The following is a 15,134-nucleotide window of genomic DNA, read 5'->3' on the forward strand; positions in this document are numbered from 1 at the left end:
TTTATTTAAGGAATCATGATATTGTCTGATATTTCTAGTTTGAAAAATAGTTTTCTGAGCTTGATGTTTAAATCATTGACTGCTGTATATATAGTCGTATATTTCCATGATTTACTTTCAGGTTTGGTGTACATGATATTCAAGCATATAGTAGACAGATATAACATTTACTTTGCCTACAAGCCTTCTCGGATCAGTTCACACATCCACTGGACCGCCATCAACTTTGTTATTGTTTCTGTCATCTTTCTACAGTTTAATTTTGTTTTCTTTTCGGTTTTGAGAGGAAGTGAGTATAATTATAATCATCCCTTATTTCTGGTACTTATTTGTAATTTTGGGTGTAATGCATCGCGGTAGGTGAAATCATTTAATTTTGTGGATTCAAAATGACTATTTTGTTGTGATATGAATTCATTTGTTTGCCCTAGGGATGGCAACAAATACTGATTTTGGTACTCGAGTACTCGTCGATTTTTTTGATCGAGCACTCCGTTACTCGTTAAAAGGGATTTCCATAACCAGAATGTACGCTAATGTATTTAGCATTTGTCCACTATCAGGAGATAGTTCAAAATCATTAGTTGTTTCACCATGGCTCCTGTAAGTAGTGATATAATGTTTCAAAACCATTTTTAATTACTTTTTGCTTAAGGGAAAACTCAAGAATGTAAAACCAACACAGATAACAGTTTATTGATATACCGTCTAACCCCTCCTAACGGTCACCCCTGATCGGCGGTCACCCCTTCCCAACGGTCAGTCTGTGACGCCCCCGTCAATTTTTGCTCTATTTTATTACCGGCTTCAGCGGTCACCCCTCATGCGCGGTCAGTTGTCAACGATTTTGCCTCCCAGCCACCATATTTACCCCTATCAGCGGCCAGTCATTTTTATTTTTCCAAAATCTCGGGACCGTTCGAACACAAAGGACGTATCCGAAAATATATACATTAAATTTTGTTTATTTAGCGACGGATTGTTTATTTCGTGGCAGTTTGATAATAATTCTTAGTTTGAATTCTATGTGTTAACAAGGACTTTGTCTTCTAAACGGAAGTGTATGCCTTTGGATGCCCACCTCGTGGTCGTTGAAGATACAAAATGACATGAGCTTCTCAATTCAAACTGATAACAAAAGGTGTGATCGTCTTTTTTGTTATGATCAAATGGCCAGTAATTATTAGCAATTAGCGTGTCACCTCGTGTCAATTTTGTTATTCACAGTTTGATCTCGGTAAAAGATAATACTCTATCTTTAATTAGTATTACCAGATTTGTGATTTTAGTTATATTTCTTTCTCAGTATACTTATAAAATATTGTTTTAAAAGAAATATAAACCACTCAATCTTTTACGGAACGTAACGGCGATGTTTGATTTTAGTCTAGACAAAAAGCGCATAGAGTAGTTTCCCTTTACCGAAATGGCAAAAATGACAATTTTTGTTGTTTACTATAATACACACCAGAGTTGTCGATTGCGAAGAAGATTAAGTTATGATTGAACACTGGTCAGAAGTCTGAAATGTATAAATATTCTGGCTGCCCCTCCGATCAGCAGTCACCTCAATTTAGCGGCCAAATTGTCTGTTTCCCCTGGCTGGCTGCTTAAGAGGGGTTAGACTGTATTAAAAGTAACATTTTACATCCAAGTAATAACGTAAGCTAATCAAAATATCAAAACACAAAACATACAAAAATTGAGTAAATTTTAATAGCTCATTTAATATTGTAATTATTCTATACATCCGTGACCAGTAAAGGGCTAAGCCGAACTTCTGGGGCAAACTGCAAAAACGACATGAAATTGGACTGGTTTACATTTAAACAAGAGGGCCATGATGGCCCTATATTGCTCACCTGAGTACCATTGCTCAAAATGATATGATCAAGTTTTGCCATAGAGCACACAAGCATATCCATTAAATATCATCAGGATTAAACATTTTCTTGTAACAATCCCTTTTGACCTAGTCAGGGCCAATTTCAATACCAAGTTTGAGGGTCCTAGGCTCAGATGCTGCATTTTTGTGCTAACATAATTATTCCTTACCCTGGAAGACTTAAATAACATTTAAAACCAATCTCATTAGATCTGCTGATATATATTCGTTTACATAAAATAAAGGGACGTAATTTGTCATAAATTCAGTCAAAAGTTATCTACCCTGTTTGTCCGAGTTCATCTGATGGCACAAATGACATTTCAAATCAGTATCTTCATTGGTTACTGAGATACATCCATTTTAATTTGAAACGAAGGGAGGTAATTTGACATAAAATCAGTCCATAGCTATCTACCGTGATTGCCTCAATCCAACTAAAGACAATAATGAAATTTCAAATGAGTTCTATAAATATTTACCAAGATAAATCATTTTTTTTAAAAATCAGGGGAGGTAATCATGCATTGGAATATGCATGTATAAGCCTATAAAACAATATATTAGTAAAGTATTCATATCGATAAATGTTCAATCAAGAGTTATCTAATATGACTATTTCTTACCATGGAAGACATAAATAACGTTTCAAACCAATCTCACTAGAAGCTGCTAAAGTGTATTCATTTAGATAAAAAAATAAAGGGAGGTAATTTGTCATAAATTCAGTCAATATGTATCTTCACTGATAGTCCAAGTCCATCTGTTGACATAAATGAAATTTCAGATCAGTATCTTCATTAGTTACGGAGATACACCCATTTTAATTTGAAATAAAGGGAGGTAATTTGACATAAATCAGTCCATAGTTATCTACCCTGATTGTCTCAGTCCAACTTATGACAATAATGAAATTTCAAATAAGTCCTATCAGTACTTACTGATATAAATCCATTTTGATTACAATCATGGTAGGTTATCAGATATAAAATAACTCTGGAACCTACGATTGGATCTGACAGATTCATCCTGGAATCCAAGATTTATTGTTGTTGAAGATATTTTGGAAGTTTGTATCAAATCAAACCATAAATGAAGTCTCTATATGGCTGCAAAAGCCAAAATAGCAAATTATGGATCTTTAAGGGGCCATCACCCTGGAACCCATAATGGAATCTGGCCAGTTCAAAAAGGAACCAAGATCTTATAGTGATATAAGTTGTATGCAAGTTTGGTTAAAATCAAGTCATAAATGAAGCTGCTATTATGCAGACAAGGTCAAAATAGCTAATTCTGGCCCTTTCATGAACCATAACTTTGGAACCCATAAAGGAATCTGGCCAGTTCAAGAAAGGAACCGAGATCTTATGGTGAAACAAGTTGTGTGCAAATTTGGTTAAAATAAAATCATAAATGAAACCTCTATCTTGCAGACAAGAAATTGTTGACGGACGGAAGCAGGCACGAACGCTCGCACGGACTGACGACGGATGATGGACGAAGGGTGGTCACAAAAGCTCACCTTGTCACTATGTGACAGGTGAGCTAATTATGAGGGATATGTTCTTTATGATGTACCGCTAATTTAAACGTTTGCACACAGGTGTGGTGTGATTTTCTAATTGTTTATGATATAAGCGGTACTGTACGGTGCCCCTAAAGTGACATGTTACACACATTTTTTCCAATTAGGTAATGTTAGACTTTTTTTTATTTCGTTTAAACGAAATCATTTCATTTAAATGAAATAACTTATTTCGTTTAAACGAAATAATCATTTCGTTTAAACGAAATAAGTTATTTCGTTTATACGAAATGATTTCGTTTAAACGAAATAAGTTATTTCGTTTAAACGAAATGATTATTTCGTTTAAACGAAATGATTTCGTTTAAACGAAATAAAAAAAAGTCTCACATTACCTAATTGGAAAAAATGTATGTAACATGTCACTTTAGGGGCACCGTAGTACTGCAATAAGCGGCATAATTACAGTTTACAGTGATCATGACTTTGCAAACACATGTTACCTTTCAGGGGTCATTATTGACCATTGTGCATCAATTCACACCTTCGTGTTAGTATAATCTTGGTAACTGATCGAAAAGATGACAGGTAGACACTTTGGTGTCGCTTAAACGGCTGTGTTAAAATTGACACGTTTTTTTTTTCTTTCTTCCTATTGTTTTTTTTTTTTTTTTTTTTTTTTTTTTTTTTTGGTACTTGATTTCATAATCGATACTCGGTTAACCGTTGCCATCCCTAGTTTCCACTAATGTAGATAAAAGAATGGGAACTTTGCTTGTACATTGGGATTGACAAAGCAATAAAATCCATGCAAATTAATCCCCTATGAATATTAATGATTTTGCAGTATTTAACCTTTACCCTGCTAAATTTCTATAATGAACCTGTCCATCTTTGAATTGGACACTACCATTAACTGTTAAAAGTGGTGCTTTTTAATAAGATATTGACTGAGTGGCAAACAGTGCAGATCTTGATCAGACTGCAAGAATGTGCAGGCTGATCATGATGTACACTGGTCGCAAAGGCAGAATCAGTCATGTCCAGCATGATAAGGGTTAAGTTGTGTGACAGCACTTGCATAAGTCTGAATTCCAGAATTTTATTTGAATACTTATTCACCATCAGTAACGAACACCACGCCTTAAATACAGCTAGAAATAGAAGACATAGTGATAGTGGATTGAACGTTTAACTCCAATTACCAGTCAAACTGTTTTTACTGAGTTGCAATAGTTGATTCATTTTTATGCCCCCGAAGGGAGGCATATAGTTTTTGAACGTCTGTCTGTCGGTCTGTCCGATATTTTTGTGTCCGGTCCATATCTTTGTCATCCATGGATGGATTTTCAAATAACTTGGCCTGAATGTGTACCACAGTAAGACGACATGTCACGCGCAAGACCCAGGTCCGTAGCTCAAAGGTCAAGGTCACACTTAGACGTTAAAGGTCATTTTTCATGATAGTGCATTCGTGTCCGGTCCATATCTTTGTCATCCATGGATGGATTTTCAAATAACTGGGCATGAATGTGTACCACAGTAAGACGACGTGTCGCACGCAAGACCCGGGTCCGTAGCTCAAAGGTCAAAGTCACATTTAGACGTTAAAGGTCATATTTCATGATAGTGCATTGATGGGCGTGTCCGGTCCATATCTTTGTCATTCATGCATGGATTTTAAAATTTTTGGGCATGAATGTGTACCACAGTAAGGCGACGTGTCGCGCGCAAGACCCAGGTCCGTAGCTCAAAAGTCAAGGTCACACTTAGACGTTAAAGGTCATATTTCATGATAGTGCAATGATGGGCGTGTCCGGTCCATATCTTTGTCATTCATGCATGGATTTTAAAATAACTACGCATGAAAGTGTGGCACAGTAAGACGACGTGTCGCGCGCAAGACCCAGGTCCGTAGGCCAAAGGTCCTAAACTCTAACATCGGCCATAACTATTCATTCAAAGTGCCATCGGGGGCATGTGTCATCCTATGGAGACAGCTCTTGTTTCTTAAAGTTAGAAATATCAGTTAAGTTACTTTGATTTTGCATTGCTAACCCAATAGTTTTTGCCAAAAAAATAAAAAGGATTGTATTATATGTGTGAGAGAAGAAATAACAAATAAGAATACAATGCAAATAGTAAATTATGAATTCAACAAACGGGTCTGATACTGTGGAGGTATTTGTTGTATATTGCTATTTTTAAGATACAAAGCCATTAATTTTTTGAGTTGATGCCTGGGACGGCATTTGTTGTTTAAGGGCTACCTGAATACAGTTGAACCAGCCTTAGCGATCACTTGCATTAAGCAATCAGTTGCTTTTAGCCGTCCCACATTGACATTTTGTTCTAATTTCAACTTGTCTTTAGCAGCAAGCAGCACCATTGTGTTACTCCCTTGACTTTCTGCCTTATACAGGTTTCACTGTGTGTTAAAATTTCAAAAAATGTGTAACTATGTTTTGTTTTCTTTTATTTCAGGTTCAGAACAGCCTATCTCCATATTCTCCATTGTTGTGTTGTTTTTCACTCTCCTCCTCTTCTTTGGTCGGGTCTGCTTTGGGTGTTTCAGATCATCCAGTCCATTCAAAGCCAATAAATACAAGGTAGGTACATGTAGTAGATTGGTCCCTTAAGTAACATCAGAAAAAAAAGAATAGATAGATACAAGGTTGGCACATAAAATAAATTTCTTTAAGAAAGTAAAAAAACTACAAGGTAGGTACATGTGGTAGATTGGTCTTTTGAGTAACACCAGAAAGAAATAAGAATACATTGAATAGATAGATACAAGGTTGGCACAAAAAATAGATTTCTTATGAAAGTAAAAAAAAACAAGATTAGTACATATAGTAGATTAGTTCCTTAAGTAACGTAAGAAAATAAAATAATGTAAGTAAGTACAAGATAGGTTCATATACTAGACTGGGCATTTAAGTAACATAAAAAAAGTATAAATGAATGCAAGGTAGGTACATATAGAACATTGCTCCTTTGTATAATATCTGAAATAAACAAGAGAACCATGATGGTCCTGAATCGCTCACCTGTCCCCACATGACTCAGTTTTGAGTATGACGTCGTTTTTTCTATTATTTGACATAGTGACCTAGTTTTTGAGCTCATGTAACCCAGTTTTGAACCTGACCTAGATATTATCAAGATAAAAATTCTGACCAATTTTCATGAAGATCCATTGAAAAATATGGCCTCTAGAGAGGTCACAAGGTTTTATATTATTTGATCCACTGACCTAGTTATTAAAGGCAAGTGACCCAGTTTCAAACTTGACCTAGATATCATCTAGATGAACATTCTGACCAATTTTCATAAAGATCCATTCATAAGTGTGGCCTCTAGAGAGGTCACAAGGTTTTTCTATTTTTAACCTACTGACCTAGTTTTTGACCGCAGTTGACCCAGTTTCTTAATTAACCTAGATATCAGTTGAACATTCAAACCAATTTTCATACAGATTTCATGAAAAATATGGCCTCTAGAGAGGTCACAAGGTTTTTTTTATTATTTGACCTCCTGACCTAGTTTTCGACGGCATGTGACCCAGTTTCAAACTTGACCTAGATATTATCAAGATAAACATTCTGACTAATTTTCATGAAGATCTTTTGAAAAATATGGCCTTTAGAGAGGTCACAAGGTTTTTCTATTTTAGACCTACTGACCTAGTTTTGGACCGCACGTGACCCAGTTTCGAACTTGACCTAGATATCATCAAGATAAACATTCTGACCAACTTTCATAAAGACCCCATGAAAAATGTGACCTCTAGAGTGGTCACAAGCAAAAGTTTACGCACGGACGGACGCACGGACGGACAGACGACGGACGCTACGCGATCACAAAAGCTCACCTTGTCACTTTGTGACATGTGAGCTAAAAAAAAGTACAGATAGAACCTAATACCGGTAGAGCATTGGCTCATTTGTTGGAACATCAGAAAGTTTAAAAAGTAGAAATTTAAGCTTATTAAGTATTTGTCGTTTGTGTAACAGAACAAATTAAATCTTGTGTAACATCAAAATTAGAAAATGAACCACACAAAAGATTGATCCTTTGTGAAATATCAGAATTAAAAAGAAAAGGTTTAAGTTGAAACTACATATAACTTTGGTCCTTTGTGTAACAATAGAAATAAAAATGGAAACTACATGAAGAATTGGTCCTTCCTGTAACATCATGAAGAAACATTGTATACGGAATACCAGGATGCTTTAAGATATTACTTGCGTAGCATTCCTACAGAGATATACCATACTTGTCTCGATATCAGCTGCTAGTACAGCAGATAGCATAGGCAGTAAGAAAAAAATAATGTCCAGATTATAAGAGAAAAGTTTGTGGATCATCCTCGGAATGCCAGCATCTGATTTGTTCTCTTTGAGACTGTCTTTAATACTCGACACTTGTATCCAAGGTCTGGGACATTATTCATTCAACATTTAAAAGTCTGAATCGTGGACTTAAGAATGGCACAATTATATTCAGTTTTCCATAACATTGTGTGTAGGATATTCATAATGCTGAATTTTTATCAAAACCAAGTAAAATTGAGCATAGCATTTTTAAAGCAATGAAAATATTGTAATTTAGTTATATCCACAGTAAATGGGTTTTGTAGTTAAGAAAGTTTTGTATTATGAGCATGAAAGTTGCAGAGTAACTATGTCTGTTTGCTTATGAGGTTAAATGAAATTTTAGCTCACCTGTCACAAAGTGACAAGGTGAGCTTTTGTGATCGCGCAGCGTCCGTCGTCCGCCCGTGCGTAAACTTTTGCTTGTGACCACTCTAGAGGTCACATTTTTCATGGGATATTTATGAAAATTGTTCAGAATGTTCACCTTGATAATATCTAGGTCAAGTTTGAAAGTGGGTCACATGCGGTCAAAAACTAGGTCAGTAGGTCTAAAAACAGAAAAACCTTGTGGCCTCTCTGCCATATTTTTCAAAAGATCTTCATGAAAATTGGTCAGAATGTTCAACTTGATGATATCTAGGTCAAGATTGAAACTGGGTCATGTGCCTTTAAAACTAGGTCAGTAGGTCAAATAATAGAAAAACATTGTGACCTCTCTAGAGGCCATATTTTTCATGAAATCTGTATGAAAATTGGTCTCAATGTTTATCATGATAATATCTAGGCCAAGTTTGAAACTGGGTCACGTGCGGTCAAAAACTAGGTCAGTAGGTCTAAAAATAGAAAGACCTTGTGACCTCTCTAAAGGCCATACTTGTGAATGGATCTTCATAAAAATTGGTCAGAATGTTTACCTTGTTGATATCTAGGTCAAATTTGAAACTGGGTCAACTGCGGTCAAAAACTATGTCAGTAGGTCTAAAAATAGAACAATCCTTGTGACCTCTCTACAGGCCATACCTTTGAATGGGTCTTCATGAAAATTGGTCAGAATGTTCACCTTGATGATATCTAGATCAAATTCGAAACTGAGCCACGTGCCGTCAATGACTAGGTCAGTAGTTCAAATAATAAAAAAAACATATTTGTCAATGGATCTTCATGAAAATTGGTCAGAATTTTTATCTTGATGATATCTAGGTCAGGTTCAAAACTGGGTCATATCAGCTCAAAGACTAGGTCACTATGTCAAATAATAGAAAAAACGACATCATTCTCAGTTCAAAACTGGGTCATGTGGGGACAGGTGCGCGATTCAGGACCATCATGGTCCTCTTGTTATTATATCTGTTATGGTAAAAGTTGTAGCATCATGCTTTTATCATGTTATCTCATTGAAAGTTATTATAGGTGAAGGTTAATTATACAAATTTTGAAAGTGTACAATGCTTGGCAAAGGTAGCTTATATAACAACATTTTTAGCTCATCAGAGACCAAAGTGCTCAAGGTGAGCTATTGTGACCGGTCATTGTCTGGCGTCCGTCGGCGTCCGTCGGCCGTCAACATTTGCCTTGTGAACACTCTAGAGGCCACTTTGTGACCCAATCTTTATGAAACTTGGTCAGAGTGTTAGTCTTTATGATCTCTAGGTCAAGTTCGAAATTGGGTCATATGGGGTCAAAAACTAGGTCACAAGGCCAGATCAAAGGAAAAGCTTGTGAACAATCTAGAGGCCACAATTGTCACCCGATATTTATGAAACTAGGTCAGAATGATTGTCTTGATGATTTTTAGGTCAGCTTGGAATCTGGGTCATGTGGGGTCAAAAACTAGGTCACCCAGTCAGATCAAAGGAAAAGCTTGTGAACACTCTAGAGGCCACAATTTTGACCCAATATTTATGAATCTTTGTCAGAATGATTGTCTTGATGATCTCTATGTCAGATTTGAAACTGGGTCTTATTTTATCAAAAACTAGGTCACAAGGCAAGATCAAAGGAAAAGCTTGTGAATACTCTAGATGCCACAGTTGTGACCCAATATTTATGAAACTTGGTCAGAATGACTGTCTTGATGATTTCTAGGTCAGTTTCTAATCTGGGTCACGTGGGGTCAAATACTAGGTCACCCGTTCAGATCAAAAGAAAAGCTTTTGAACACTCTAGAGGCCACAATTAAGACACAATATTTATGAAACTTGGTCAGAATGATTGTTTTGATGATCTCTTGGTCAAATTTGAAACTGGGTCATATTTTATCAAAAACTAGGTCACTAGGCAAGATCAAAGGAAACGTTTGTGAACACTCTAGATGCCGTAGTTGTGACTCAATATTTATGAAACTTGGTCAGAATGATTGTCTTCATGATTTCTAGGTCAAGTTCGAATCTGGGTCATGTAGGGTAAAAACTAGGTCACCCTGTCAAATCAAAGGAAAAGCTTGTGAACACTCTAGAGGCCTTAATTTTGACTCAATCTTGATGATATTTGGTCAGAATGTTTGTCTTGATGATCTCTATGTCAAGTATGAAACTGGGTCATGTGGGGTCAAAATCTAGGTCAGTAGGCCAGATCAAAGGAAAAGCTTGTGAACACTTTAGAGGCCACAATTTCGACTCAATCTCCATGAAGCTTGGTTAGAATGTTTGTCTTGATAATTTCTAGGTCAGGTTTGAAACTGGGTCATGTGGGTTCATAAACTAGTTCAGTAGGCCAGATCAAAGAAAAATTTTGTCATCTCTCTAGAGACCACAATTTAAATTTGAAACTCATAAGAATTAATCAGAATGTTTGTCTTGATAATCTATATATCATGTTTGAATCTAGTTCATGTGGGGTCAAAAACTAGGTCACCCGGTCAAATCAAAGGAAAAGCTTGTGAACACTCTAGAGGCCACAGTTGTGACTCATTCTTTATGAAACTTGGTCAGAATGTTTATCATGATGATTTCTGGGTCAAATTTGAAACTGGGTCATATTTGGTCAAAAACTAGGTCAGTTGGTCAGATCAAAGGAAAAATTTTGAACACCCAAGAGGCCACAGTTGTCAATTAATCTTCATGAAATTTGGTTAGAATGTTTGTCTTGATGATCTCTAGGTCAGGGTTGAATCTGGGCCATGTGGGTTGAAAAACTAGGTCAGTAGGCCAGATCAATGGAAAAGCTTGTGAACACTCTAGAGACCACAGTTATGACTCAATCTTTATGAAATTTAGTCGGAATATTTGTCTTAAATATCTCTAGGTCAAGGTCGAAACTGGGTCATTTGGGATCAAAAACTAGGTAAGTAGGCCAGATCAAAGAAAAGCTTCTAGAGGTCACAGTTATGACTCAATCTTTATGAAACTTGGTCAGAATGTTTGTCTTGATGATCTCTAGGTACAGTTTTAATCGGGGTCATTTGGGATCAAAAATTAGGTCACATGTTCAAATCAAAGGAAAAGTATGTGAACACGCTAAAGGCAACAGTTATGTCTCAATCTATATGAAACTTGGTCAGAATGTTTGTCTTGATTATCTTTAGTATAAATTTGAAACTGGGTCATTTGGGGTCAAAAACTAGTTCAGTAGGCTAGATCAACTATGGTGAGCGATATAGGGCCATCATGGCCCTCTTGTTAGGGTTGCCTTGTTGATCTAAATTACATTTTACTTTGTTTAGAAAATGCCTGTAAGATTGCTTAAGTATGTACGAGCGTTTTTTTCAGGGTGTCCGCCATTTTGAAAAATGTTTCTCCGAATTTTGCTTTCTAACAAAAGTTTTGCCAAAAATTAATGATAGATAATTAAAATATGGCTAATAATGTACCATTTAACCAAATAGAATCTACTTTTTGCGAAACTTCCACTCTTATTTTTGGCTGGTATTTGCCTAAAATTGACGGAAGATTTACATTGGGGTAGGGGTAGTTAATGTCAAATATCTATTGAAGTAAATCAGGTTTGGTTTTGAAATTTTCCTGACTAATTTATATAATGATAAGCTAAAATTGAAACAAAAGATTTCAAGATAGCACATTACATTATCTAGAAAACATATATTAAAACAAAAAGAACAAAAAATATCAGAATTTACCAATTTTTAACAGTTTTTATGCCCCCACTTTGGGGAGTATATAGATTTGCCCTTGTCCGTCCGTCCGTCCGTCCGTCCTTTAGAGAATGTTGTGTCGCGCCTAGCTCCAAAGGTATTTGACCTAGAGTCACAAAACTTTAGAGGAATGCTGGTCAGCATGTGTAGTTGTGCACCTGGGGTTTCGCGTCCGGATTCATTCAGTCCTGAAGGAGTTATGGCCCCTGACTCAGTAAAAAAATTGGTCATTTTAATGTTGTGTCACATGTAGCTCCAAAAGTATTTGACCTAGAGTCACCAAAGTTTACAGGAATGTTGGTCAGTATGTGCAGTTGTGCACCTGGGGTTTCGCGTCCGGATTCATTCAGTCGTGTAGGAGCTATGGCCCCTGACTTAGTTAAAAAATTGTCATTTTAATGTTTTGTAGCACGTAGCTCCAGATGTATTTGACCTAGAGTCACCAAAGTTTACAGGAATCTTGGTCAGTATGTGCAGATGTGCACCTGGGGTTTCACATCAAGATTCATTCAGTAATGTAGGAGTTATGGCCCCTGACCTAGGAAAAATTTGTGTCCGTTGTCATGTAGTGGGGGCATCTATGTCCCATGGACACTGAAACTGAAACTGAAACTGCTTTATTTGATTAAACGCCTAATTTTACACATAGTATATTCACTGGCGTTGTACATTAAATTAAAAAAAAAGAAAAATCATGATAAATTATATACATAATGGTATCAAACAATGAAACACGACATATTTGACAAAATTACTGTACTGACACATTTCTAGTTTCTTAATAAATCTCTTAGATGCCCGGTGACCCCAACATTTTTTTCTTTCCATTTTGAAGCATTTTTGTACGTCATTAAAGCTACAAAGTATTTTTAAAATCTTAACGTCAGATTTTTTTTTTTTGGAGATCTAAATACGTCTTTTTACATTAGGAATAAAGTGGGTGGGGTAATTATGACAATATATAAAAATGAAAGACAATTGTTAGCGATATTTATACTTATATAATACTGGCATCACTTTGTATTCATATTAATCTGTAACACCTGAAATCGCTATAACATTATGTGGGATATTGTATGTTTTATAAAGTACCACCACTTTTCTAATTTTACAAAATTTCAGAAATGCTTAAGCAGTGGGTGAAGAAAATTCCCTTTAAAATTAAAACGAGTTCAGTGACCTAAGTTTTTCTTCTCTTGTTTGTCTTGGAAACAAATGTTCTTCAAATTCACAAAGTATGAAAAAATTCTTAACGTTAGAAAAAAATCGCTCCTACATCCTTAAGAGATTGCTTACTGTTATAAAATTTTGGTATTACCATAGGGGTTTGAATTTCTGATCAAACGTTTGCAACAGATACTGGATGTTTCAGGAACATAAAATTATTTAAATACAAGTTCTGAAGAACACTATTGCGAACTGTTTGTGGAAAGTTCATCCTATCTAAAAGACTTGTTGAGTCTGAGCCAAACCCTTGTGGTTGCATAATGGAATTATTGCATGATAAGATAATGCATGTAAAACATTTCTCCTTACAGCAAGTTGATGATCAGGCTCCTAACAGAAGTGATTCAAACCAGGTATCCTACTGTTTATAATTAACCCGAGCCTTACAGTCTATTGATTTTCTGTCTGTCTGTCCATCTGTCCATCCATCTGTCAATTTCTCTTTCTGTCCAAGAAGACAAAGACAAATAGTTGTGTTGGGTACTGAGGACAATAGGCAACAGTAAATTCTATTCTTTCAGTACTACTTATTGTACACCCCCCCCCCCCCCCCCCCCCCCGACAACAAAGTTGTAAGGGGAGGGTATACTAGTTTCAGGTTTTCTGTCTGTCTGTCTGTCTGTCTGTCTGTCTGTAGATACAATCTTGTGCGCACCATCTCTCCTCATCCCCTTGACACAATTTAATGAAACTTCACATAAGTGATCAGTAACAACAGTAGTTGTGCATGGGTCATGTTAGGTTCTTTCAGAAAAAAACAATTTCAGAGTTACGGGACTTTGTTTTTTGTTACTATACTATATACATAGACACAATCTTGTGCGCACCATCTCTCCTCATCCTCTTGACACAATTTAATGAAATTTCACACAAGTAATCAGTAACAACAGTAGTTGTGCATGGGGCATGTTAGGTTCTTTCAACAACAAAATTTGCAGAGTTATGGGACTTTGTTTCTTGTTAACATACTATGTACATACAGTCTGCATATGCAATCTTGTGCGCGCCTAATCTTCCGAACCCATGTACACAATTTAATGAAACTTCACACAAGTGATCAGTACCAACCCTAGTTGTGCATGGTGCATGTTACGTTCTTTTAGATAAATATTCTGCATAGTAATGGGACTTTGTTTTTTGTTACAATACTGTATACATACAGTCTATATACATACAGTCCTCATAATTATGCAATCTTGTGTGCGTCAAATTGCAATGTAGTGTGTCAGTGCATGCGGGGGTACATTCATCACATTTAGTGATAGCTCTAGTTCGGTTCATTCTGTCACGTGTTGGGTACTTCATGACGTAAGAAATGCCCAGCAAATGTCTGGTCATAAGAATTTCCATTCTTCTGTCTGTCTTTCTATTTGTCCATAAATAGTGACTTTGTGGTTTCAGTGTCAGCTTGATTTTTTAGCAGATTTCATTACAACTGAGACTTGCCTCAGTATGGATTTATTTCAAAATTTAAAGCAAGCTAGTTATTATTTTAAGTATTATGGAGTGGGACCGTCACCCTTTTGCTTCCAGTTGATGGTAGCTTGAATGCAGGCAGTTTTTGATGTGTGGGAAAGTAGTTTTTAAGCATGACTATTTCAATCAAATTAATAAATGATATCATATCGTGCTGCAAAATGTGTGTTAGTTCTTTCTGCTATATGCATGTAAATATTATAGAAGTATACATTCAGCCATTTGTCAATTTTAAAGAATAAGTAAATCCCTCATATGATTTGTTATATGCCCGAAGGGACGTATTATGTTATAGCCCGGGTGTCCATCCGTCCGTCCGTCCGTTATTTCCTGTCTGCTCTGTAACTCTTGAACCCCTTGAAGGATTTAAAAGAAACTTGACAAATGGTTCACCACACTGAGACAATGTGCAGAGCGCATGTTTTGGATATCTAGCTTCAAGGCCAAGGTCACACTTAGGGGTCAAAGGTCATATCAGTTTGTTTTGTGTCCGCTCTGTAACTCTTGAACTGCTTGAAGTATTTAACTTGTCACAAATGTTCACCGCACCTA

The 15,134-nt window shown here is 36.2% G+C and overlaps 1 protein-coding gene across 4 annotated transcripts in view; it reads left to right on the forward strand.

Moving 5' to 3' along the window:
- Positions 1-15,134, forward strand: part of LOC123532089 (calcium permeable stress-gated cation channel 1-like) — a 156,243-nt gene that overhangs the window by 117,004 nt on the left and 24,105 nt on the right. For 3 of the 4 annotated variants that reach the window (XM_053552706.1, XM_053552722.1, XM_053552725.1), the window contains 3 exons: positions 122-289; positions 5,895-6,019; positions 13,418-13,459. In XM_053552706.1, the coding sequence (XP_053408681.1) occupies positions 122-289; positions 5,895-6,019; positions 13,418-13,459 (335 nt within the window). The remainder of the gene's footprint in view (positions 1-121; positions 290-5,894; positions 6,020-13,417; positions 13,460-15,134) is intronic. The other variant, XM_053552720.1, reaches the window with a different exon arrangement.

Source organism: Mercenaria mercenaria, chromosome 1 (assembly GCF_021730395.1).
Source record: "Mercenaria mercenaria strain notata chromosome 1, MADL_Memer_1, whole genome shotgun sequence".
NCBI lineage: Eukaryota > Metazoa > Mollusca > Bivalvia > Venerida > Veneridae > Mercenaria > Mercenaria mercenaria.